The sequence below is a fragment of the Monodelphis domestica genome, chromosome 4 (assembly GCF_027887165.1).
Source record: "Monodelphis domestica isolate mMonDom1 chromosome 4, mMonDom1.pri, whole genome shotgun sequence".
NCBI lineage: Eukaryota > Metazoa > Chordata > Mammalia > Didelphimorphia > Didelphidae > Monodelphis > Monodelphis domestica.
In genome coordinates this window covers 242,682,573-242,710,273 of record NC_077230.1, presented here as the reverse complement: position 1 = coordinate 242,710,273, position 27,701 = coordinate 242,682,573, and the positions used below count along the sequence as shown (strand labels likewise).

Sequence of the window (27,701 nt, the reverse complement as noted above, 5' to 3'; positions counted from 1 at the left end):
CTGGAAGTAAGCATAGACATATTTCTATTGCTGTGTATAATGTGCTCTTGTTTATATAATCAGTAATATTTAGAGCACTTTTCATGTATACATATGGCTGTATATAGCTCTGATTTCTTTATCCAAAAACTGTCTGTTCATATCTTTTGAGCATTTATCAGTTGATGAATGCCTCATATTCTTACAAATCTAACAGTTCTCTATATATTTGAGATATGAGAACTCTATCCAAGAAACTGTCTATAAAAATTTCCCAAATTTTTCTGCTTTTTTTCTAATCTTGGCTATATTCATTTTATTCGTACAAAAACTTTTTAATTCAATTTAATCAAAATAATCCATTTAGCATCTTAAAATGCTCTCTTTTGTTTGTTCATAAATTCTTCTCCTATTCATAAATATGATAGTTAATATGTTCCATAGTTTTCTAATTTACTTATGATATCTTCCTTTATGGTTTGGTCATATAAACATTTTGCTCTTATCTTGGTATCATGTGACTATTTTTTTGAATTTTAATGTTTTTAAAAGAAAAATATAACTTAGAAAAATATGGGAAGATTATAAGAGGACTTTGGAGTTCTTATCTGACATAAAGGTAGATTCTAAGGAGACAAGTCTGAGGACAAGAAAAGGAGCAGTTGTGCAGAAGCAGCTTTATTTGATATTATTTGTTCCTGAAATCTCATTGGCTATCCTGTAATCTTTATGATCATTCATATCTTTTATTATATCAACTCCCTCTAATTGCTAGAAACAGTCTCTGTCTCTTCCTGTTTCAAAGCTTATTCTTTCTTTCATGTAGACCACCAAGATCCTATTTGTGTCCTACCCCCAATTAATTTCTTTTTAATTTTTATTAACATCTTTTGATTTTATATCATTATATTTTCACCAGTATCTCTCCCAGAGAGCCAATTCATATGACAAATAACACTTTTTTAAATTTGAAGAATGAACCTTTATTCGTTTCGGGTCAATTTATTTTTTTTATTTAATTTAATTTTTTTTTTACAATACTCACTTTATTTCCCTCCCTCCCCTTCACCCACCCTTCCTGCAGCTGACACACAATTTCATTTGGTATTACTTGTGTCCTTGATCAGAACCTATTTCCATGTTGTTTGCACTAGGATGTTCATTTAGAGTCTACATCCCCAACCATATCCCCTCGACCCATGTATTCAAGCAGTTGTTTTTCTTAGGTGTTTTTACTCCCACAGTATTTCCTCTGAATGTGGATAGTGGTTTTTCTCATATATTCCTCCAAGTTGTTCTGGATCACTGCATTGCCACTAACGGAGAAGTCCATTAGATTCGATTGTACCACAGTGTATCAGTTTCTGTGTACAATGTTCTCCTGGTTCTGCTCCTTTCACTCTGCATCAATTGCTGGAGGTTGTTCCAGTCTCCATGGAATTCCTCCACTTTATTATTCCTTTGAGCACAATAGTATTCCATCACCAACATAAACCACAATTTGTTCAGCCATTCCCCAATTGAAGGGCATTCCCTTATTTTCCAATTTTTTGCCACCACAAAGAGCACAGCTCAAATAACACTTTTTAAAGACAAAAAAAGAGGGAGAAATCAGCACAACTCTAAAAATGTACATTGAACAACACCTATGGACCTCCCACATCCCCAAATGAGCAGGTTAGTAGTGTCCTTTTATATCTCTTCTTTTGAGCCAAGCTTGCTCATTATAATTTTGCAACATTAACTTCTGAAATTTTTGAATCTGGCTGTTCCTTTCACTTTGTTTTTGTTATTGTGTGTTTTGTTTTCACTGATGCTACTTATATGATTCTGCATCAGTTTGTGTAAATCTTTCCATGCTTCTTTCTATTCATCATGTTCATCATTTTTGTAGCACAGTAATTTATCCTATTACATTCATATACCACATTATGTTTAGCTGTTCTTCAATTAATGGGCATCTACTTTGTTTCCAGTTCTTTGCTATTATAAACAGGGTTGTAATATTTTGGAATGTTTGGGTCATTCTTCTTATCAATGATGCCCTTGGGTACAAATTCAAGAATGGAATGTATGTTAAATGACATCAATGTTTTACTTTTTTGCAGAATTCCAAATTGCTTTCTCCAATGGTTATATCAATTCATGACTCCATCACCACTGTGGGGGCAGCTAGGTGGCTCAGTGGATTGAGAACCAATACCAGAGATGGGATGCCCTGGGTTCAAATATGACCTCAGATACTTGCTAGCTGTGTGAACCTGGGCAAGTCACTTGACCCCCATTGCCTAGCCCTTACCACTCTTCTGCCTTGGAACCAATACACAGTATTGATTCTAAGATGGAAGGTATGGGGTTTAAAAATCTTTTTTAATGTATCATTGTGCCTATCATCCTAAAAATTCTCTAACGAACTGACTTTGCCATTTTTGTCATGTTTGCCAATTTTCAGGCAGTGAAATGAAACTTCAAGGTTCTTTTGATTTGCATGTATCTTATTAGAAAGGTGAATTATTCTTTTGAGTGATCATTGATACTTTGTGATTCTTCATTTGGAAAATATTTGTTCATAACCTTTAGATATTCTCAATTAATTCAAAAATATATTAAGTCTAACATACTAAGAACTCTGAGAAATAAATACTTTTCCTGCTGAGGTTATAAAATCCGCTCACTTCACAGGTTCTTTATGATACCATATCATTTAGGTGCTTCTTTGATAGTTTTCCTAGAAATCATTTACAGTTTTATAATACCAACATACCTTAAACATGTAGTGAGTAGTTATTTGCCCTAAGAAGTCAGTGGTTTGGATAAGCCAGAAATCAGACAATCATCCTTTGAAAAATCGATAATTAGCTATATGTATTGTCAGGTTATAGCTCAGATTGCAACAACTATCAACTTCATGGTTATTGTAATCATCTTCAAAACTAAAAATATATGTAATGTGAACATCATAATTAAATAGAAAGGAAAGAATAGACATACTGTGATCCATAGCCTAAAAAGGCATAGAAAGATAGGAAAAACCTACATCAAAGGGTTCCTGGATTTACAGTTAGAAAGTTCTAACTCTAGTTCATCCCCTCAATTTGCAGATGAAGAAATTGAGGTCCATAGAACTCAAGTGACTTGTCCAAGGAGCAAGAATAAAGTTAATGTTGTATTTGAGTTAATAACATAATAGGCGTTTTAAAAATCTGGAATAAGAAAATTCTAAACATCCTTTTCATCTCTTCATCTGTTATGACTGTACATTCTAGCTTGTTACTTTAAATGTTTTATTATAGTTTTATTTTCCATATTACATGTAGATACTATTTTAATAATCATTTTATACCATTTTGTGATCCATGTTCTTTCTTTCTCCTCACCTCTCCCTTGCCAAGATGGAAAGAAATATGATATAGGTTAAATGTGCTATCATGCAATACATATTACCATGTTCATCATGTTGTGAAAGAAAACACATCACTTATGGTAAAAAAAACTTATGAAGGAAATAAAGTGAAAAATTATATTCTTCCATCTGCATTCAGACTCATTCAGCCTGTTACTTTCACAACTTTTATTTCAGTGAACAGGTGCATGGGTAAGCTTCAGTAAGGTTGTATTCCAGTGTAAACTTATCAAAGACTTTTCCAACAGAGCTCAGATCTAGTATGTCTCATTAAAATGAAAAATCTTAATCTGTGATCCCAGCCACAGATTTCCATCAGAGGAGCAGCCTAAGTTTGGAAAGGTTCATCACTATAACATTGTTCATAGGTGATTAGTGTATTTGGCCACAGCAACTCATGAAACTTCATAATTAGGTATGTGTGGTTATGATTTGTATCAGCAGCAGTAATAGATGAAATCACAGACCTTTTGAAGTATTTCCATGACATTTACATGCTTGCAGAAGAGCTCAGTCACCAGGTTATCCAACTGATATCTCCCCTACTTTGTTAATAATTTAATTTTTTAATGTTTATTTCAAAAGTTATCTAAGATCTCTATGCTTGGACAAAGTGATTTTTAAATCTTCTATAAAAATTGCAGTTTGTTTCCTTTTAGCTGGTTGGGTCACCATCCCATTGGCATAAGATGCTTGTCTTTGATCTCTATGTTGAAGAGGTGCCTCTTTTCTGTAGTTTTCAATAGATTGTGTGATAAAGAGAATTCATGTCTAACCTGGGAGCCTCACCAACTACTTTGGCTCATGGTCAGAATATATCACTTTGCATATCATATCACTAAAATAGCCAACTTTACTCCTTTAGAAGACTGAGAAAAGGAATTAAAAAAAAAAAACAAAGCAAAACCCCATTCTGAATGAGCAATGCCTCATAAACTCCAGTGGCCCTGGTACAGACCACATTATTCCCATTCATTTTTATGAATGCTTTATTTTCCCTGATTCTTTCATTGCATATTTATCCAGAACAGCCCATTGTTTGAAGTTAGGAAGACTGCTCTGTCCTACTGTTCTGAAAACAGAACCACATTTTCCCTGCTGCCATATTCCCCACCCAACCACCTGCTCCCTCACAACCACAGAAATACAAAAAGCAAAACTTTCACAAGCAGCTTATTTTCTCAGCTGTTCTCCTGATCATATCAATTTTTAAATATCATGAAATTAAAACTGTTTTCCAGTGTTGAATTCTTTCACACATCTCATAAAAATAATCAGTTTTTCATTGAAACAGTAAGAACAAGACCAACTGACACTGCTGAAACTCTGTACCAGCTTAGTATCAAGCAAAAAGTATGGGATTGATCTGCACAGCATTCAGGGTGCCTTTGGTCATCCTAATTGACTTTAGCACAAGCCATGTTCCAAAGGCACAAAAGACCGAACAGCAAGATGTATTTTTTAAACCCTTCCCTTCTGTCTTAAAATCGATACCAAGACTTAGAATCAATAATAAGTGTCAATTCCAAGACAGAAGAGTGGTTAAGGATTAAGTAGATGATAGGGGTTAAGGGTCACACAGCTAAGAAGTATTTAAGGCTAACTTTGAAATCAGGTCCTCCTGACTGAGTCTGGTTCTTTCTCCACTTTGCTACCTAGCTGCCCCCAAAAATGTGTTTCATTTTGTATTTTAGTTAACAGAAAACATACTAAGATGCCCTGAAAATAATTATATGTTCAATCCAAGATGACTGTTCAATTTTCATGGTAAAACTTCAAGAAGTCATCTGAATTTGAGAATTCTGTAAGCCTCTCCCAGTGAAGCATAAGATAAAGCAGGTGCCCCAGATTAAAATTGTCTTAGGGAATTGGATAGCTAAAGCAGAAGGAAATTAATTTTGTAGGCTTCTTACATTCAATGAATATTTATTGAATACTAATATATACTAAGTGTGAAGGATCAATGGAACTTGTAGTAGGGGAGATAAAACATATGTGAATAATTGTAATATAAGATATAATGTTAAAAATATATAGTTGTGATAAAAAATACTATATTACTCCAGAGGAGGGAGAGATGGGGTAGAAGAGAGAATATTTCATGGAGGAAAACATTTTATTTATTTTATTCTATTTTTAAATTCTCATTGATAGCACTTATTTTTATATCATCTGAATTTCCCAGTATACCCCTTTCTACTGCCCTTATCCAGAGAGACATCCTCTGTAGGAAAAAAAGAAAAAAGAAAAGGGGAGTGGGGTGGAGTGAAAGCAGGACAGCAAAATTAACTGTCATCAGCAACTTACATAATATTTTACATCTAAAATCCCCCAGCTCTGCAAAAAAAAAAAAAAAAGATAAACAGATTCACTTTTTTCACTATTTTGTGGGGTCAAGTTTAATCATTAAATGTATACAGCCTGCATTTTCTTGTGTTGTTTTACTTTCTATTGATATTTTGGTACTCATTGCATGTATTGTGTTCATGATTCTAATGACTTCATTTTGCTTCAGATCATATAAGTCTTCCCATGCTTCTCTGTATTCTTCATATTCATTTTTTATGGCAAAGTAATGGGTCATTTTTTCACATACCACTATTTGTTTAACTACTCCCCAATTTCTAGTTATTTGCAACTATAAAAAGTGCCACTATGAATATTTGAGTTTATATCAGACCTTTCTGTCTTTGAAAAGAAGTAAAATGCTTAGAAGTGAGGTCTCAGGGTAAGTGATATTTTTGTCAGCTCCTTTCCATTATTTCAAGATGATTGGACCAATGCATAGCTCTACTATGAGTATAGCTGTCTTCACACAACCAGGAAGGGACAGTTTTGAAAGGGAATTCATGGTCAGCAGTGCCAAATTCAGCATAGATATTAAGCCAAATGAGGATTAAGATGATGATAAAAGAATTCAAAGGGCTAGTTAATGGGATAGAATGGTAGACTAAATTGTAATTGTAAGGAATATATGTAAAGAATTATACTTATATTAAAAAATGATCATATCTTTAAACAAATATGAGGGAAGTATATATGTTAAGGTAGTTAAGGTAATATCCTTTTTAATTTACAGCAGCAGCATCATAGCATCATAGAAACCTCATTTTTAGTTCTTGCTCTAGAACCAAAAACCAAATCAGTTAACTTTTCCATACCTCAGTCTTCTATCTAGAATGAAAATAATGCCTATCTCAAATTGTAATGCTTAATATAAGTTATGTAAACCAATTTAAAGCTTTAGAATTATAAGAAAAAATTAGGGTAGATACACAATACTCCTTATTAACTCTCTGCTTTAACTAAATTATTCCCAAACACAATTTGTACTTTCCTACCTCAGAACCATCACTATTATCTCCAACTGAAAGTCTACTTCTTGTTGAAGACTCGACACATTGTCTGCTTAAAGAATCCTAAAGAATCAACTAAAAAGCTAATGGAAATAATAAAAAAAACTTTAGCAAAGTTGCAGGATACAAAATAAACTCACATAAATCATCAGCATTTCTATATATTTCCAACACAACTCAGCAGCAAGAGTTAGAAAGAGAAATTCCATTTAAAATAATCCTAGAAAATAGGAGACATTTAGGAATCTATTTACCAAGACAAGCACAGGAACTATGTGAACACAACTACCAAACACTTTCCACACAACTAAAATTAGACTTAAATATTTGGTAAAACATTAATTGCTCATGGGTAGGATGAGCTAATATAACAAAAATGACTATCCTACCCAAATTAATTTATTTATTCAGTTCCATACCTATCAAACTACCAAAAAAACTTTTTTTACTGAATTAGAAAAAAAATTATAACAAAGTTCATTTGGAAGAATTTAAGATCAAGAATATGAAGGGAACTAATGAAAAAAAGTGAAGGATGGGGGCATAGCAGTACCAGATCTAAAACTGTACTATAAAGCAGTGGTCATCAAAACAATATGGTACTGGCTAAGAGACAGAAGAGAAAATCAATGGAATAGACTTAGGGTAAATGACCTCAGCAAAATAGTGTATGATAAACCCAAAGATCTGATCTTTGGGGACAAAACCCCACTATTTGACAAAAGCTGCTGGGAAAACTGGAAAACAGTATGGGAGAGATTAGGTCTAAATCAACATCTCACACCCTACACCAAGATAAATTCAGAATGAGTGAATGACTTAAATATAAAGAAGGAAACTATCAGTAAATTATGTGAACATAGAATAATATACCTGTCAGATATATGGGAAAGATTTTAAGACCAAACAAGAGATAAAGAATATTACAAAATGTAAAATGAATAATTTTGGTTACATTATATTTAAAAAGTTTTGTACAAAGAAAACCAATGCAACCAAAATTAGAAGGGAAGCAACAAATTATGAAAAAAGCTTTATAACAAAAACCTCTGACAAAGGTCTAATTACTCAAATTTACAAGGAGCTAAATCAATTGTACAAAAAAAATCAAGCCATCCCCAATTGATAAATAGGCAAGGGACACAAATAGGCAGTTTTCAGATAAAGAAATCAAAAGTGTCAACAAGCACATGAAAAAGTGTTCTAAATCTCTTATAATTAGAGAAATGCAAATCAAAACAACTCTGAGGTACCACCTCACACCTAGAAGATTGGCTAACATGACAACAAAGTAATAAATATTGGAGGGAATGTGGCAAAAGTGGGACACTAGTGCATTGCTGGTGGAGTTGTAAATTGATCCAACCATTCTAGATGGAAATTTGGAACTATGCCCATAGGGTTTTAAAAGACTGTCTGCCCTATGATCCAGTCATACCACTGCTGGGTTGTCCCCAGAGAAATAATAAGGAAAAATATGTGCACAAAAATATTTATAACCTCACTCTTTGCAGTGTCAAAAAAATTCGAAAATTAGGGGATGCCCTCCGATTGGGGAATGGCTGAACACATTGTGGTATATGTTGGTGATGGAATACTATTGTGCTAAAATTCCATGTCAACTGGAAAAACCTCCAGGAATTGATGCAGAGCAAAATGAGCAGAACCAGGAGAACATTATACACAGAGACTGATACACTGTGGTACTGTTGAATGTAATGGATTTCTCTACTAGCAGCAATGCAATGATTCAGGATAATTCTAAGGGACTTATGAGAAAGAACGCTATCCATATCCAGGGAAAGAATTGTGGGAGTAGAAACACAGAAGAAAAACAATTGCTTGATCACATGGCTAGATGAGGATATGATTCGGGATGTAAACTCTAAATGATGACTCTATTGCAAATAATAATATGGAAATAAAACCCCATGGAATTGCTCATTGGCTATGGAAGGGGGTGGGGGGGAAAGGAGGGAAAGAACATGAATAATGTAACCATGGGAAAATATTCGAACTTAATTAAATAAAAAAACTTTTTAAAAAGAGCACAAATTTCACTTTTCCCACAAAGCTTTCCTTGTCCAAATCAGTTCAAAAGGATCTTTCTTTCCATTGAACTTAGATAGTACTTGTTTCTACTACTCATTTGGCACTTATCATATTTGGTCTTTTGTTATCTTTTCATACTTATCTCCCCAACTATATTATCAGAGACTGTTTTATTTGTCTTTATATTACCACGATGCCTTGTATATGATTTTGTTGTTGTTGAGTTGTTTTAGTCATGTTTGACTCTTTTTTTACCTTATTTGGACTTTTTTTGGCAAAGATACTGAAGTAGTTTCCCATTTCCTTTTCTGGCTCATTTTACAGATACAGAAACTGAGGCAAGCAGGATTAAGTGACTTGTCAAAAATCACACAGTTAGTAAGTATAGCCAGATTTGAACTCAGGAAGACTCCAGGTCAGGTACTTCATCTATTGTACTACCTATCTGACCTCCTTATATATGAATGGTACTCAATATGTATTTCTTATTTGGTTGAGTAAACTTAATTGTTTCATTCTAACACCTTATTCTTGGATAATTTCTATTCACTCCAGCCAAAGAATGTTTCAGCAATGCATATTACATGTATTAACCTTTCTGCATACTTTTAAACACCTTCAATAGTATCATTTTCCAGTTTTAGAACATGGAGACTCACAGGTTTCTGCAAAATGTTCTGAACATGGTGTTTATCCCAGCCTATTTATCCTAATCTAGCCTAGCCTATCCTAGCTACAAACAAAAACAGGAAAGATTCTTTGTTGATAGTGATGGACATTAAGATAAATATTATTAACAATAATTAACATTTTTCATCTTCACTTCCAGGATTGTATAGTGAAATCTGTATCACTGGAATATATCACTGAAATCTAGTGAAATAGATAGAGATCAATCTAATCTTCTACACTTAAAAACAAAATAGTTGAAAAACACATATGGTCCAGACTCTGAGATGTAGCTGGATGGTCATTTAATGGAGTTAGTCCACCAATATGTAAATCAAACTTCTTCATGTAAAGGAAATCCCCTCTATAGCAATAAATGAAAGACATTTCTGGTGAGGAGCATGTTGAGAGCCAAAGTACAGAGGAAGTAAAGCGCAAATTATGTTGGGGGAGGAGGGAGGAGGAGGAACAGGTACTGCCCGTAGATAATGAGGCTCAGAATTAAGGAGATCAAGCTGATTTGTATGTGGAAAGTCAGACAGAGTCTTGGTGATTCACAGAAATCCACAAATGTATTTAACTATGAAGAACCTATTTTAATCATTCTTAATAAATAAAGAATTAAGACCATTATTAACACTAATATTCTGCCACTGATACTTTGTGGCCTGTGGATCATTGAACATTGAACATTGAACATCCTTGACAGAAATGAAATTACAAATAACCCAAAGGAGGGGATAGTAGAAATGAATAGAGTAGATCCAAGGAGGCATCAATATGTTAAGAACTGACTTTCATAGAACTTAACAAGAACATTTAGGACAAGAAAAGGAAACAAGATAATCAGGTAACAAGAATTAGACACACAAAAGATGGTCAGCCCCAGCTATACACTGACACTTCCCAAATGTTAAGACAATTAGAGGAAAACACCTAGCTCATATAAGATAAATCAATAAAACATACCTTGAGGAGCTCAAGAATGCTAAGGACTAGGAGTAGAGGGATCAAGTAGGGTTTTATGGAGCAATTAGCAACTAATCTGAGCCTTGAAAGAAGGAAAATGGGACTTCTGGGAGACAGTCTTTGGGGGTGGGGGTGAACAGGAGAGAGCAACATGCACAAATGTATGCCAGATATGAGAGAATAGCTTGTGCAAGTGATTCCTGCACAGTAGCAGGAGAGAGAATGTCAAGTTCAAGTTGAATAGCTATGAATAGCTACTCGTCCACCCTATGTGGTATATCAAGTCCAGAGGAATCATATGGAAATAGGCTAGAAATTCAGGTCAAAGTCATATCATAGAGGCTTAAACACCAAACTAAACAATTTTATTTTATCCTAAAGGTAAAGGGGAGCTACTGAAAGTTGCCAAGCATTAGAGCAATATGGATGGTAGATCACCTTATAAAGAAAAAAGAATTGGCTCATGATTAGAACATTGAAACAAGTTGGAATGCTTGAGTATGGTTCTTGGCTTCACTAGAGTACTGAGGTATCTTAGTCACCACACCTTCCTGTCTAGTTCTTATATATTAGTATCAAAAGGATAAAAGTATCATATTATATAATAATTTGAGTCTTTTACTTTACATACATTTATGTGTGTGTCCACATATACATATGTGTCTATGGGTTTGTAAGGGTATTTATTTTGCAGGTAAACTAAAGTCATCAGCCTAGGAATCTGGAAAATTGGATTTTAGTTACTAGATAATTTTGTGATCTTGAGTAAGTCATCTAATCTGTCTATATTCTTGTCATCTCTTCTATAAAAAAGATGTTCTCTTTAAAGAGCTCTAAGGGGAGCAGCTAAGAGAATCAGTGGATTAAGATCCAAACCTAGAGATGGGAGATCCTGGGTTTAAATCTCACTTCAGACACTTCCTAGCTATGTATGATATAGAGGGTAATAATTAATGGTTTCTTATCACCTTACATAATATTTTTAAAAGTCTAAAGAATGGGCAAGTCACTTAACTCCCATACTACTCTTCTGTCATAGGACCGATTAGTATTAGTATTAGAATTGTAGAATTAGTATTGATTCTAAAAAAAGAACTCTAAGGTTCTTCCACTTCTTTCATTCTATTATTTGACATGTGATATATTCAAATCTGCAATATGTAAGGGGGTTCAACATCATAGTAGTAGTCCCTTTCTCTATCAAAGGTATGTTGAGAATATGAAAAATCAAGCAAGAAAAACTTTTTTTTTAAAAATCCATAAGGAGCTTTGACTGCCTTGACAATTGACACTAAGAAGACACAAATGGCTATGGTTGCTATTGGATCAAAAACAATGGTAGCATCTGTAATTTTAGACAGAAACTCTTCCTGTGCCATGTAATTAATATTGCATCTCAAAGTACTGAGGAAATAATCTTATTCTGGAATTGTGTTGAAAAATATTTAGGAAGTCTAATACATTTCAATATAAGCACCCATCTAAGTTGGCACACATAAAAAAATGATATTACAGGGCCATAAAAACGCCTGCACAAATGTGCACAAGGAAAATTCCTAATCTTATCACTTTACAACCTCAGTGACCTATTAGTTCAAATTAACTCATTTTCATGGAGGGGCTTTTGGGGCAGCTGTGAAGCTGCTGGGTTAGCTACAGGAAGTTGCAGGCTGGCAAATTTCATTCAAATATAAACCTCTAAATTTGGCTACCTGGCATTGCAGGATCCTGTTGTTTGCCGTATGCAAACTGAAAATTATATACCATCTTTCTTGGTCAAAAGTGATGTGCCAGTCAGTATTCATTTTGCCATCGATTTTAGAGAGAGTGTTAGGGTTAGAATTTGAAGAGGTGCATTGTGTGAGTATGAGTGTATGTGTGGAGTATGGGTATAGGTGGGTGTAGGGTAAAGGGATGGAGGTGGAGGTGTACAAGGGTGAATGTGAATGCTCAAACAAGAATTAAACTGATGTGCATATGAGTTTTCCCTTCTCAGGATTCTAAAAATTAGTATGTGCATATGATGCCAGATTCTCATCACTTTTACTCCTCATTCTGAAGGCTAATTTCTAAACCACTTCTTCCTAAACCAACCAAATAAGTTTCCAGTTCTAGAAAATCTTTCTACTAAAATCCCTGTCTAATCCTTACACTAACTCAGTCTTTAGATTTCTTCGATATTGTATAAGACAATCTGAAGCCATTATTGCCCTGATATCATCCATATCAAAAATTGACAAAGTACTCAAAAAGGACATGACATTTACACCAGAGAAAGAACTACTGATTTCAGTTAAGAAAATAGATCCCTAGAGTATCCAGTCTGTTTGGACCAGGTAGCCACTGCCTATATCCTTGTTACCTAAAAGGAGATATTTTTTCTTGTTCATTAATATCTTTTTTTAAGCCCTCAACTTCTGTTTTACAATCAATACTAAGTAAGGAATTGGTAAGGACCAGGAAATTGGGGTTAAGTGGCTTGCCCAGGGTTATGGAGGTAAGAAGTATCTGAGGTCAGATTTGAACCCAGGACCTCCCATCTTCAAGCCTTGCTCTCTATACACTGAGCCACTTAGATGCTCCAAAAATGTTTTTTTTTTTTAAATTTGGAAATTTTATTTAATTAATTAATTTAGAGTATTCTTCCATGGTTACAAGATTCATGTTCTTTCCCTTCCCTCCTCCAACCCTCCTCCAGTATCCAAGGTGCAATTCCTTTGGGTTTTAAATGTGTCATTGATCAAGACCTATTTCCATATTATTGATATTTGCACTAGGGTGATCATTTAGAATCTGCATCCCCACTCATATCCCCATCGACCCATGTTATCAAGCAGTTGTTTTTCTTCTGTTTCTGCTCCCACAGTTCTTTCTCTGGATGTGGATCTTTCTCATAAGTCCCTCAGAACTGTCCTGGATCATTGCACTGCTGCTAGTAGAGAAGTCCATTACATTCACTTGTACCACAGTGTATCAGTCTCTGTGTACAATGTTTTCCTGGTTCTGCTCCTCTCACTATGCATCAATTCCTGGAGGTTGTTCCAGTTCACATGGAATTCCTCCACTTTATTATTCCTTTGAACACAATAGTATTCCATCACCAACATATACCACAATGTGTTCAGCCATTCCCCAATTGGAGGGCATCCCCTCATTTTCCTTTTTCTTTTTTTGCCACCACAAAGAGCACAGCTATAAATATTTTTGCACAAGTATTTTTCCCTGTTATTTCTTTGGGGTACAAACTCAGCAGTGCTATGTCTGTATCAAAGGGCAGACTGTCTTTTAGCACCCTTTGGGCATAGTTCCAAATTGCCCTCCAGCCTGGTTGGATCAATTCACAACTCTACCAGCAATGCGTTAGTATCCCAATTTTGCCACATCCCCTCCAACATTTATTACTTACTTTCCTTTGCTGTCAGGTTAGCCCTAAAATGTTTTTTAAATGTATGCACTCTCCATTTTTTTCAAAGTGTGTTCTTATTGATTATCTTATTCAGTTTTCACAGTAGACCTGTGAAGTAGGTCAGGTATTATTGTTCCCATTTTGACAAATTATGAAATAGAAACACAGAGAGCAGAGGTTATGGAATTTGTTTTAAGATAATTAAATAATGGAAGGGCCAGGATAGAACATAGTACTTGTGTCTCCTAGATTGTGTTCTTTCTGTTGGACCACTAGAAGAATAGACTTGGTGAATACCCCAGTACAAGACTGAATTGTCCTGCACCAATGACTTCTCTAGGGAGTGTATTATTTAAATGGATAACTAACATCCCTATAAGATGAACCTAGGTGTGCAGAAGGTCTGAGGGAGCCCATCCAGAGCACAGAGGATAAAAGCAGGCATTCATATTATCCCACCACAATATATTTATTATTCAAACTAAAAAATAAGCTGCTTTTCCTACTACTTTCTTACTGTTCCCTTGGGAGTGTTGTTCCCTTCACACTTAAGTAAAAAACCTTGGATTTTCTAACTTGAGTCTTGAGAAATAAACTAATGCTAACATTCAATCAACCTAATTGCCACAATGCTTGGTAACTTTATAGGCCAAAAAAGGCAGACTTGGATTGATGACCCTGTGATGGCATCACTTATATGACCTTAAGGAACACATGGCACCTGTGTGGGTCTTAGCTTTAAAATAAAGGAACTGGGACAGCAAGGTAGCACAGTGGATAGAGTGCTAGGCCTGGAGCCCAGGAACTGGTCTCAAATCTGGCCTCAGACACTTCCTAGCTCTATGACCCTGGGCAATTCATTTAACCCTGATTGCCTAGCTCTTACCACTCTTCTGTCTTACAACTAAGACAGAAGATGAGTTTGTCTGGCTTTTTTAAATAAACTAAAAGGGACAGCTGGGTGACTCAGTGCATTGAGAGCCAGGCCTAAAGACAGGAGGTCCTGGGTTCAAATTTGATCTGAGACACTTTCTGGGTGTGTGACCCTGGGCAAGTCACTTAACCCCCATTGCCTATCCCTTATTGCTCTTCTGCCTTAGAGCCAATACACAGTATTGATTCTAAGATGAAAGGCAAGGGTTTTTTTTGTTGTTGTTGTTTTGTTTTTAAATAAAATAAAGAGGTTGAACTTTATTATCCTTCCAGCTCTACCAAAGATGATTTTGTGATACTGAGGAATAGAGTGAAAGTGAAAACTTCATGCTTGAACAAAATTAAGGCAAGAGGGGATTTATGCTGTTACTCAGAGCATAGTTATATAGTCAGTGTAGCATTTGAATTGAAACTGGGCTCCATGGGAACAGGCCACCTGAAAAGTTATTGTCAGCCCATCAACAAGCATTTATTAAGGGTTTATACTTTGTGCCAGTCACTGTGCTAAATGCTAGAGCTATAAAGAAAAGCAAAAGCATGATCACTGCCCTCAAAGAGCTTAAGGTCTAATGGGGGAGATATAGTGCAAACAAATATATACACATAAGATATATTGATTTTAAGTGGAAAATAATCTTTGTCATTCCAATCACCAAAGCATTCTCTACTCTTTTTTTTCCCCAAACATTGCAAGAAGGGAGATGAAAAGAGAAACTATCACAGCCATTTTTTAAAAATGCTTAATCATTTTAGAATTGATACTAGATATTGGTTTCAAGGCAGAAAAGCAGTAAGGGCTAGACAATCAGGGTTAAGTATATGAGGGCAAATTTGAACCCAGGACCCCCCATCTCCAGCCTCACACTTTTTCCACTGAGCCTTCTAGCTTCCTCCACAACTATTTGTAATAGAAAGAAATAGCAAGGAAGTATATGGACATAGGAAAGCATAGGGTTCTACATTCAAGATTTAAGATTCATTAAATAGTAAATGAAATTCATTATTCTTAGAAGGCTGGGTTAGTTATTGCAATTTTAGAAGTCAATATAGTTATCAATCAGTAAATGTAACCATGGAAGAGGAAGAAGCGCTAAGAAAGCAGACAAGAAGGTGATGAGGATAAGAAAAGGAGTTAATGAATGAAAAGAAAAGAAGTCTCAATGGCACAGACTATTGTCTCAGAACAGCATCATTTTGGGGCAGCTCTTTTGGCAGTCAGATGTGTTGCTATCATCTTTTTTGGAGAAGAGGTGGAAGTGAGATGATATTCACTCAAATAGTGTATTTTTATTAGTAATGGAATCCAAGAGCCTCAGTATAGATATTTATTTCTTCTTTCACCAGGGAAGCATAACAGAGTCACCTTTTCATGGTTATACTCATGACAACTCTACCCTTTTTATTCCCACCGTTATCAAATAAATAAGATAAAGGTTCAGAGGGGTGTCTAATGCAGAGAGATTCCCATATCCACACATTCTTCTTCTTACCTCTGTGACCTTAGCCAAGTTACTTTATTTTGCAGCTTCAGTTTTCTCATCTCTGAAATGGAAAGGTTAAACTGAACAACATCAAAGGTCCCTTCCAGTTCTAAATCAAGGATACTTTAATCCCATACTCCTGCTCTTCCCATCTATTTATTAAAAGTAACCACAGTAACTCTTCCTTTCATCCTCTTTCTGCCAATGTATGGTTAAACTCAATAATCATGTATTGTCAAGAATATCAAGGGAATTAATAAAAAAAATGTGAAGGAAAGTGACCTAGCCATACCAGATCTCAAACTGTACTATAAAGCAGTAATCATCAAAACAATCTGGTATTGGCTAAGATGTAGAAGGATGAAGGATAGGTAGGTAGCATGGTGGAAAGAGAGCCAGACTTGGAGACAAGAAGATCTGGGTTCAACTCTGGCATCAGTTCCTAGCTATGTGATCCTGGGCAAGTTACTTAAGCCCAATTGCCTAACCCTTACATTCTACCTTACAATAAATACTTAGTATTTATTCTAAAACATAAATAAAGGTTTTTTTAAAAGTAAAGAAATTGAATGGTGGATTAATGTAATCGATTACATACAAAATATATAGTAGTAAATGGCCATTGCAATCTAATGTTTGATAAAACCAAAAATCCTAGCTTTGGGGACAAGAACTAACTATTTGACAAAAATTTTTTAGGAAGACTAAAAACAGTATGGCAGAGACTAAGTATAAACCAATATCTCACACCCTACATCAAGTAAAGGCAAAATGATTTAGACATGAAGAGTGATACCATAAACAAATTGGGAAAGCATAGAACAGTTTACCTGTCAGATCTTTGCAGAAGGGAAGAATCTATGACCAAACAAGAGATAGTGAACATTTTGAGATATAAAATGGATAATTTTGATTATATTAAATTAAAAAGGGGTTGTACAATCATTTATTGCTTCTCTTCTGCACCAGATATGGTACTAGGCATTTGTAAATTGCAAGGAGTTTTTCTTTCTACCTTGGGGAAAACACATGCACTGATAAACAAATGAATGAATAAAAGAATAGTAGATGAATGAATAAATGACTATATGTACACAAATATGCATATACATCTGTAAATATGTATACACATATATATGCTCATACTGTATGTGTGTATATGTAATGTATATGCTTATAGAAAGAGACAGAAACAGAGAGAATACATAATATGTTGGGAAGAAACACTAACAACTGAAGGGGTCATGAAAGACCTCATGTGCAATATGACACTTGAACTGTAACTTGAAAGGAGCTAGAAATTCCAGGCAACAGAGCAAAGAGTGAGAGCTTTCTAAGCAAGAGTCACAGAGGTGGTGGATGGAATGTTATATGAGAGGAATGACAACAAGAGGAGCTTGGCTGGCGCATAGCATGTCAGAGAGAGCATCATATTAAAGTAGTCTGGAAAGATAGGTTAGAAGCAGGCTGTGGAGGACTTTAAATGTCCAAAGGGAGTTCACATTTAATCTTGTTGGTAATAGAGAGCCACAGAATATTTTTTAATTTATTTAGAATATTTTTCCATGGTTACATGATTCATGTTCTTTCCCTCCCCTTTCCTCCTCCCCAATCCTGGAGCTGACAAGCAATTCCACTGGGTTATACATGTATCATTGTTCAAAATCTTTTTCCATGTTATTCATATTTGCAGTAGAGTGATCTTTTAACATCAAAACCCCAATCATATCCCCATCAACCCATGTGATCAGACAGTTATTTTTCTTCTGTGTTTCTACTCCCACATTTCTTTCTCTGGATGTGGATAGAGTTCTTTCTCATAAGTCCCTCAGAAATGTCCTGGATCTTGCATTGCTGCTAGTAGAGAAGTCCATTACGTTCTATTGTGCCACAGTGTATCAGTCTTTGTGTATTCTCCTGATTCTTCTCCTTTTGCCCTGCATCAGTTCTTGGAGGTCTTCCACATAGAATTTTCTTAATCAATAAGAATGTCAGAAAAAGGAAAGGATTCTTAAAATTTTGGCCATAATAATCTTTCAGATGACCCACTTATACTTTGTATAGTACAAACTTTCTGAAAAAAGGGTTGCGTTTAAGGAGTATGAATGTCTCTTCTAACTAACTGTGGTAGGTAGACTGGTGAAGAAAACAAGTAAATATGCTATTGTAGTTTGGTCTATTACTGTCTTTCCATGTAATATGTTAATAAGATACTAAACCATTCTGGTCTTTGATAATTTTGTACTGAAAAGAACTTTATGCTGAAGTTTCCAGAGTACTAACATCATAGCTGAGAACTCAGAACTAGAATATTAGACATTGCAACTCAAAAGCAGACTTTCTCTTTGGGCCTCAGCTTCTTTGGAATGAATAGATGGATGGATGGATGGATGGATGGATGGATGGATGGATGGATGGATGGATGGATAAATGAATGAAAAAGCAGTTACTAATAATGAAACATATATTATACCAAGCATTGGAGATTTTAATAAAGAGTAAGACAGTGCTCTCAAGGAATTTACCTTTTCAAAAGGGAGACAATAGGAATAGGAAATTTCATGAGTCAGAAGGAAAGATCCAGTGGTCTTCAAGGTACAAGACAAGGCAGATAGTTTTTTCATCCTCTTTAACTTTGTTTTCTTTAATGCAACCATAAATATTTCTGGTATTGAGTCATTTGATGATGCCAAGGACTTTGATAGTGAGAACTTCTTTTCCAGGTCTTCAGTAGATGTGAAGGGAACTATTGGAGGATGATGATGGGCAAGGAAGGAGGAAAAGAAAAACTTACTGAATTACACTAGACAATGGCTAGTGGGTGGGAAGGCATGAGGGGAATGGGGCTAGAGCTCTTAGGTTAAACTGCCTGGAGACTGATTCATTTATTGATCATTGGGCTGTTGGTCAGTAGTGGGTGGTGGCAAAGAGGGGAGATTGTTCCTTTGTCCAGCACTAAATTCTATGATTATGATCATGATAATATTTCAACTTTGAAGAGAATCTAAACCTCTTGAACCTGGGGCTTAGAGTGTTTCTGCTACACAGGCTGTTCATGGGCTAGTTTTTGTGCTTCAGTCTCCACATTTGAAATAATATTTATAGTACCTCCTTTATCATTTTATTGTGAGGTTCAAATGAAGTATATACATACACATACACACACATATATACACACATCTTTGAGCTGTCAGTTATTGCATGTCACCTCCCTTGAACTTAACTTAAAGGGCCATATTTTCACTTCACAGTCCTATCCCTGTACCTTAGAACCAGAGTCTCCACTCATAGTTCTTAAGATAAGAAAGTAAACAATAAATAACAAAAGATAAATTCTTCTATTTTCACATTCCTGGAACCATTGTTAGCATTTGAGAGCTTGAGTTCTTTCTGTTTGCTACACCTGCCCCTATAATACTTGAAATTTGTACCTTCAGAGCTTCTCAAAAAGAAAACTGCAAAATGTCTGCAGTCTTTTGGCTTGTACTTTGGAAAGGCAGGAGAACACATTCCGACTGTCTTTGTTTTCCAGGGTGGTACCAATTCCTCTCAGTCTCCGTTTGTCCAGATGCCAGGTGAGTACAACAAACAGTTCCATCAACTATTTACTTTTTGGTTAAAATCAGGCAATCTGACTTCCATCTGGCATATACATCATACAACACTAAATAATAATATTGTTTTGTGCAATAGTTATGTTAAAATATATAGTCACTAACACATAGTCTAGTATATTCATTATTATCTTTATATACTCTCTTGAAAGCATGCACCCTTTTCAGGATAATCAGACTTTGTCTAGAGTAAGGCTTCTGAACTTTTTTTGTTTTACATTCTTTAAAAACCTGAGGAAGCCTATGGACTCCTTCTCAAAATAATGCTTTTAAATGCTTAAAATAAAATATACAGGTTGCAAAGGAGGCCAATTATATTGAAAAACAGTTCTCAATTTTTTTGAAAAACAAGTTCATGGGGCAGTGAGGTGGCTCAGTGGATAGAGAGCCAGGACTGGAAATGGGAAGTCTTAGGTTCAAGTCTGGCCTCAGACATATCCTAGCTGCATGAGCCTGTATAAGTCACTTAACCCCAATTGCCTAGTCCTTACTGTTCTTGTTTGAAACCAACTTTTAATATTAGTTCTAAGGTAAAAGGTAAGGGTTTAGCAATAAAAATTAAATTAAAGCCAAAATCACAGACCCCTTCCCCACCCAAAATATATCGATGGACCTGTTTTTGGTCTATAAACCTCAGGATAAGAACCCCTGGTCTAGAGAAAGCTGATTAATTAATCCATTCAGCAATTAGATCTTTGAAAATAATGACAAACTTTTCCCATTCCCTTCACAAGTACCTAGAGGACAGATTTAGCACACATTCTAAAGAATTTTGTAAAGGAGCTGACATCCCATTAGTCTAAGAAGCAGTAACTAGAAAAGAGAGGAAAATATAATCTATCTGTAATAATGGAGTTTCATAGACCATTCCTGAAGAAGTGAATAAAATTCAAACCTCCATATTGTCTAGAATCCTTCTGAGAGACAGGCTTCCATCATCCAGGAAAATATAAGCTTCTTGAGGGGGTTAGTCTGTTTTGTGCTTTATGTCTGTACCACCAGCAATGAACTATTCAATCTCATTCAACAAATGTTTTAAAGCACCTACTATGGAAAAGATATTGTGTTGGGGAAGGGAGAAACAAAAACAAAATCTATCTGTCCCAGAAAAGTTTATGGTCCCCCAAAGGTGGTATGGGGGAGGGAGAGACACAACATGCAAACATACAAACAAATGAATAAAATTTGTGGATAAAGTAAAACAAAGTACCACCATTTCAAAAGGTAGAGAATTCTACACATTGGAGATTTACCAATACAATGGTGTGCACATTGTTAACACTTAATACAAGTTTATTAAATGAATGAATGGTAGTGTCAATACCATCAGTACCAATGACAAAGTCAAAAAAAGTGTTTCAGTGGGGAACCCAAGGTCTAATGAAAGTCTTTCATCCTGAATTCCCAGATTCCATTTTCTGTCTCTTTGAACCTTGAAATGGCTACTGATGACCAGTTCTCATTTCATCTAAAAATCTTAACATGTTTTCTTTCCTTTTAAGAAAAGCACTGGATTGAGAGCCAGGCCTAGAAACAGGAAGTCTTTGGTTCAAATCTGGCCACAGATGCTTCCTAACTGTGTGACCCTGGACAAGTCACTTAACCCCAATTGCCTAGCCCTTACCACACTTCTGCCTTGAAACCAATGAACACTATTGATTCCAAGACAGAAGGTAAGGGTTTTTAAAATAAAAGGAGAATTGAAAATTACTATATGCCTAACATCAGAATTATCTTCTTTTTTGTATGTAGGATCTTTCTATCCAGGATTTGAAAATTTGGATATGAGGGCATGGGAACATGATTTACATATTCCATTCTTGGCTTTACCCACCCTCATGGCTCTAAATATTGTTGTGCAAAACACAGCTTTATTTATTGATTTTATGTTCACTTGTGAAGATTTTTCCCTGGAATATCACCCTTAACACAAAGGCTGTAAGTGCAATCTTCCAATTTATGGCAGGATTAGAAGTTTTTGGATGCAGAACTTAAAATGGAATAGAATGGATTACAATGCCATTCTTACAGTTTTTCTGGAGAATTCTAATTTCATTCTGCTTCAGAGTTCCTGGGTTTGAATCTCAGGACTGCAATTTACTGCCTGTAAATATTTGGACAGATTATATACCACACCTCTCTGCACCTCAGTTTCCTCAGCTGTAAAGTGAAGAGGTTAGATTATGATCTCTCAAATTCCTCTCTAAATCTAGATCTCTAAATCTGCAAGAGATAGGAACATGTTAGACACGATCCCTGACCTTGTAGAGTTTCCACATGAATGCTAAAGATAAGGCTAACATATATTAAAAAAAAAAGTATGAGGTACAAAAAGAGAATTGGTGTTCAGAGCTTGAAAACTCCCTCTCTAGCTCTACTTTGCCTCTTCTTCTACTTGGGATAAGAAAGGAGGGGGCAGCTGGGTGACTCAGTGGATTGAGAGCCAGGCCTAGAGACAGGAAGTCCTAGGTTCAAATTTTGCCTCAGACACTTCCAAGCTGTGTGACCCTGGGTAAGTCACTTAACCCCCATTGCCTAGCCCTTATCACTCTTCTGCCTTGGAGCCAATACAGAGTATTGATTCCAAGAAGGAAGGTAAGGGTTAAAAAAAAAAGAAATGGAATAATAGATTTGTCAGAGTTGTCCTTCTGTGAAAGGGCCACAGTTTCTGAGAGGATACGTGATTCTGCACTGAATTAATTAATATATCTCAGTCAGCAGAGTATTTATTTTTTCCATTATGTGTATTTGGGGATGATAATCCATCACCCCTCCGCTGCAAAAAAAAAAAAGCAGCATGTTACCTACCTTTGAGAATGTGACTTTTCTCTCAAATGTAGGAACTGTAGAGTTAGAAAGTAATATTGAACATTTTCTTTGCCATCTAACCTTCCTTCACATGTGACTCTATTCATCTTCTACTTCCTCCTCTGGCATTTGGTGTCCATCACAGACTGTCTCTAAACTGGGTTTCCAAATTGATTTTCTATTCTTCCCCTTCATGCACTCTCTGTTCCTGCCAATTTGGCCTTCTTACAGCTCCTTGTATGTAATATTCCTTCCTTCTTCTCTTTGCTTTTGCATAGGCTGGTTGTTCTCCATGCCTAGAAAGTTCTCCTTCCTCATCTCTACCTCTTACATTCCTCATCTCCATTCCAGACACAGCTCTAGTACAGTCTCCAAACTAAGCCTTTCCTGATCCCCACAATTCTTAGTTCTTCACACCCCTCCTTCCCAAAACTGCTCTGTAAATAGTTTGTATTTCCTTTTCTGTTGGGCATCTTTGCTCTGATTTAGACTATAAGCTCCTTGAGGGCAGGAACAGGTTTCACTTTTGTCTTTGTATTCCCAGATGATAGTATAGTTACAACACAATGCTTGTTGAATTGAATTGAATTTCTTGTCCCTTTAGCTCCTGTTAGCTTCTTCCCAGCCTTCTCACTTTTTTTTTGTTTTTAAAACCTCTCTGTCTGTCTCCTCAGTTCTAAGGCAGAAGAGAGGTAAGTGCTAGGCAATTGGAATTAAGTGACTTGCCCAGGGTCACACAGCTAGGAAGTGCCTGAGACCTGATTTGAGCACAGGCCTGGCCCTCCATCCACTGAGCCAACTATCTGCCCCTTCTCTCACTCTTAAAAAGTCCCAGGCTTTACATTCTGTTTGTCTGACCTGGGTGAAGGATCACATATTAGCCACTAGAGGGAGGCAGACAATGTAAACTTAGTGAAGACCAGAAAATACCAGCCCTAGCTTTTACCCAATTGCCCCTGTCACCAACAATGGACACTTACTGAATGTCCATGCAAAGCATTGTGTTAAGTGCTTTCAAATACCCCCACACACACACACACATCAAGTGGCCACCGTGCTTTGCACAAAGTAGATTATTTAATTAATATTTCTTGAGTGGCTAAATACAAAACCACGTAAACTGGAATCCAACCCTTCTCCTTGTCCAAAGGCAAAGGTAGCTTGAACAATGACCTGTACAGAAGGAGCAGGCAATAGAAGGTCCAGAGAAGGTAGAAAGTTTCATGAAACTTAAAGATCATTTTAAGGGCATTTTTATTTTGTTTTGTTTCCTTCGTGTCCATTTCTGTAGGCCAATATTGTGTACACTTTGGGCGTGAGGAATTGAAAGTTGATTAATTCAATGAAATAACAAATATCAAGCACTTACTCTGAGTGAGGGAAGGCAGTACTGGAGGTGCCCCATGCATAAAAATTTAGAGAGAAAAAACATGGTTCTTCCCCTTATCCCTGCCCTCCAAAGAGTAGAGGTGAGACAGTCACCAAATTACCAGGAAAATCTAAATATAATAAAATCAAAAACAAGGTGCAAAGAGATACTATGAAAAACTGAGGGAAGAGAACATTATTTCTGACTAGAGAAGTGAGGAAAGTTTTATTGGAGAGTAGAGCACCCAAGCTAAACCTTAAAGCTAGATGGGAGACAGACCTTGATTTTAATCAGTGGAGATTTGTGGAGACAGAGAAGAGGAGTGGGTTCAGGCAGGGTGAATGGCACCAGCCAAGTCACAGACTCAAAAAGGCATAGCAATTATTCCATTGTGAATGGGACACAAAACATTTGAGAGAAAATCGTAATCGGAGAGATAGGTCGGAGCCAGATTGTTGAGAAATATAAGCATATACCTGCTAGACTTCCCAAGTAGTATCTGATGAAATCACACTTCAGAGAAGAATAAATAAGATAGTTGATCAAGGCGTTTAAGAGTGGTATCTCAGGTCAACTTGGCACTTTTCCAGGATACTTAGCCATGGATGTTTAGTATTAGTATCAGGGTGGATCCAGAAGGTGCAATAGAGCCAGAGGTGATTGACCAGCTCTTGTCACTAAGACTTAATAGTTTTCCCCTCTTTGGCTTGTTTTATTTTAAAATTAGCAACAGGTTCACCTGCAACATCAGGTTACTATGGTGTAAGAAGATCTTTTTTATCGGACTCGGATTTCCACAACACTAAACCATTTTCCAATGACGGCTACCCATCAACCCTGGCGAAACCCTTTTCCTGTGAATCCTCAACAGTGCAAAATTACCCACCGATCCTGGAATCCTACTTTCCTGAGCCTTATGGAGACTATCGCCCATCGGCTCTAACCCCCAACACAAGCTCTCTGTTCAGTGGTTCGCCCTTGCCCCCGCCACTCCTGCAGCCACATTTCTCGAGTGACTCCACGCACTTCGTATTTGTGAGTATTCTGGGATTCTTGGAGAGAGAGTTCACAGCCGGACGCATTTCGAGATTGGCCCCACCTGGTTGGCAATCAAATTCAGATATTCACTGAGACTAGGGTGAAGCTGATGGGGAAGTCGGTCTTTTACCAAGAGACTTTATGCCCATCGAGTCCAGGTACAGCTTCTAAAATGTTTTTAGGTAGCAGCAGCAGCAGCAGAAGCAGGGAGATTATAGTATGGCACTGCCTAACATGACTGCTATGATGCTCAGTAGGGGAAAGCCCTTCTTAGAAATTTGTTTCAAGGGCAGCCAGGTAACTCAGTGTATTGAGAGCCAGACCTAGAGACAGGAAGTCCTGAGTTCAAATCTAGCTCAAACACTTCCTAGCTGTATCACCCTAGGCAATTCAGTTAATCCCCACTGCCTAACTATTACCTTGGAATCAATACACAGTACTGATTCTAAGACAAATAGCAAGAAAGAAAGGAAGGAGAGAGGGAGAGAGAAAGAGAGAGAGAGAGAGGGAGAGAGACCTGAATAAAAAAGATTCATCCTGTAGACAAATGCTGATTCATTATGTTGTCACTATATTAATATTGAATGGATTTTAGTGATTAAATTAATGTCTTTTTTTTAATCCTCATCTTCCACCTAAGAGTCATTATCAGGTATTGGTTCCAAGGCAGAAGAGCAGTAAGAGCTAGGCAAAGGGGGTTAAGTGACTTGCCCAGGGTCCCACAGCTAGGTAGTGTCTGAGATCAGATTTGGACCTAGATATCAAGTGATAACAGGTGTATAACCCAGTGGAATTGCTTATCAGCTCCTGGAGGGGGAAGGGAAGAGGGGAGGGAGAGAAAATGAATCATGTAACCAGGGGGAAAGTATTTAAAGAGAAATTTAAAAAGAAAAGAAAAAGAAAAAAAAAGATTTTAACCTAGGACCTCCCATCTCTAGGCTTGACTCTCAAGCCATTGAGCCACCCAGCTGCCCCAGATTTAATTCATTTCAAGAGGCAGTGTGGAATAGAAGAGAGTCAATCTTGGAACCTGGAAAACAAGGGCTTAAGTCCTCCTTGCTACCTTGACCAGTCAGGACTGTAGGTAACTATCTCTCTAATACAGACTATAAGGACTAACTAATTAATTAATATAAAGTCTAGCTGGTGTTCTTGCATAGGCTATTTAATGGGAAATTCCTCCAGCATCCTAGGGGTGACTGCAAAGAAGATACTCACCTATACTGGTAGATGAAGTTATCTGGGAATTCCTTAAACCAGTGAAAGCACAGGTACAGACCTTTTCACTCTCACTATCTCCTTTTTCACCCTATGTTACAGATGCAAGAACTAAAAGACAGAATTCAAATGTGTCCCCCAAATATTCAAGGAAATAACATGGGAGTTCTGGCCTGCAAAGCATATGAGCCATATAGCAGTAAAAATTACGAAACAGGTCACCTGTCTTTCATTTCAACATCTCTCCTTCCTTTGGGATTCTGAAGTTCCCTGACCAGTTCCTGTCCCACTGCCTACCTCCATGGTTCTTTCTAGCTGAGTATGCCCCTGATAAGGTGTAAACTCTGATAAAGGCTTGGAGTATTAAGCTCTCAGTGGTATTTACATCTTAACCAAGAATTCTTTTTTTTTAATCTTTTTAAACCCTTCCCTTCCCTCTTAGAATCTATATTGTGTATTGGTTCAGAGATAGAAGGGCTAGGCAATGGGGGTGAAGTGACTTGCCCAGGGTCACACAGCTAGGAAGTATCTGGGGCCAGATATGAACTTCCTTCTCAAGGCTTGGTTCTCTATCCACAGAGATACCCAGTTGCCCACTTTAACCAAGCATTCTTCTTCTTCTTCTTCTTCCTTCTCCTTTTCCTTCTCCTTCTCCTTCTCCTTCTCCTTCTCCTTCTCCTTCTCCTTCTCCTTCTCCTTCTCCTCCTTCTCCTTCTCCTTCTCCTTCTCCTTCTCCTTCTCCTTCTCCTTCTCCTTCTCCTTCTCCTTCTCCTTCTCCTTCTCCTCCTCCTCCTCCTCCTCCTCCTTCTTCTAAAATTGTATTTAATTAGTCAATTTAGAATATTATTCCTTGGTTACAAGAATCATATTCTTTCCCTCCCCTTCCCTTAGTCGCACAATTCCACTAACCAAGCATTCTTAAAAGACTGAAAAACCTCCAGGAACCAAGGGAAGAAATTTTTACTAGTCTACTTTTAGGCTGCATTAAAGTTGGGGTTTGTGGGCTGGGCTGGGCTGGGCTGGAAAGGTCTCTTTTGAGACCTTCCAAGGCTTACTCGAATTGGAGGCCACCTGGTTCTGTGAAAGCCTGGCTTTGGCCTTCCCTTCTGTTCAGCATCAAGGATTTGGGACACAACAATATACGGAGACTATCAGGGAAAAGTTTCCTTGTGCTCTTTATTTCTTTCTCTGGGAGGGATGGAAAAGAATAGCATGTGGAGAGTAAGTCCAAATGTAAACTAGAAAGTGAAATAAACTTTGATAGGCAGAAGCCAGCCTTAAAATGGCCAGCAGGGCAAAATAAAGAAGCTGAGTCTACTTTCTGGTGGGGAATTCCTAGATATGAAAGCGTGTCTCCATTTCTTGACAATATCCAGCCACTTTTCTAATTTTTTTTTTTTCCTCAG

The 27,701-nt window shown here is 36.7% G+C and overlaps 1 protein-coding gene across 1 annotated transcript in view; it reads left to right on the top strand.

Annotated features, from left to right (window-relative positions):
- Positions 1-27,701, top strand: part of POU2AF2 (POU class 2 homeobox associating factor 2) — a 78,116-nt gene that overhangs the window by 43,939 nt on the left and 6,476 nt on the right. Inside the window, exons 4-5 of the mRNA XM_056794423.1 lie at positions 19,781-19,823; positions 24,773-25,074. Of these exons, the coding sequence (XP_056650401.1) occupies positions 19,781-19,823; positions 24,773-25,074 (345 nt within the window). The remainder of the gene's footprint in view (positions 1-19,780; positions 19,824-24,772; positions 25,075-27,701) is intronic.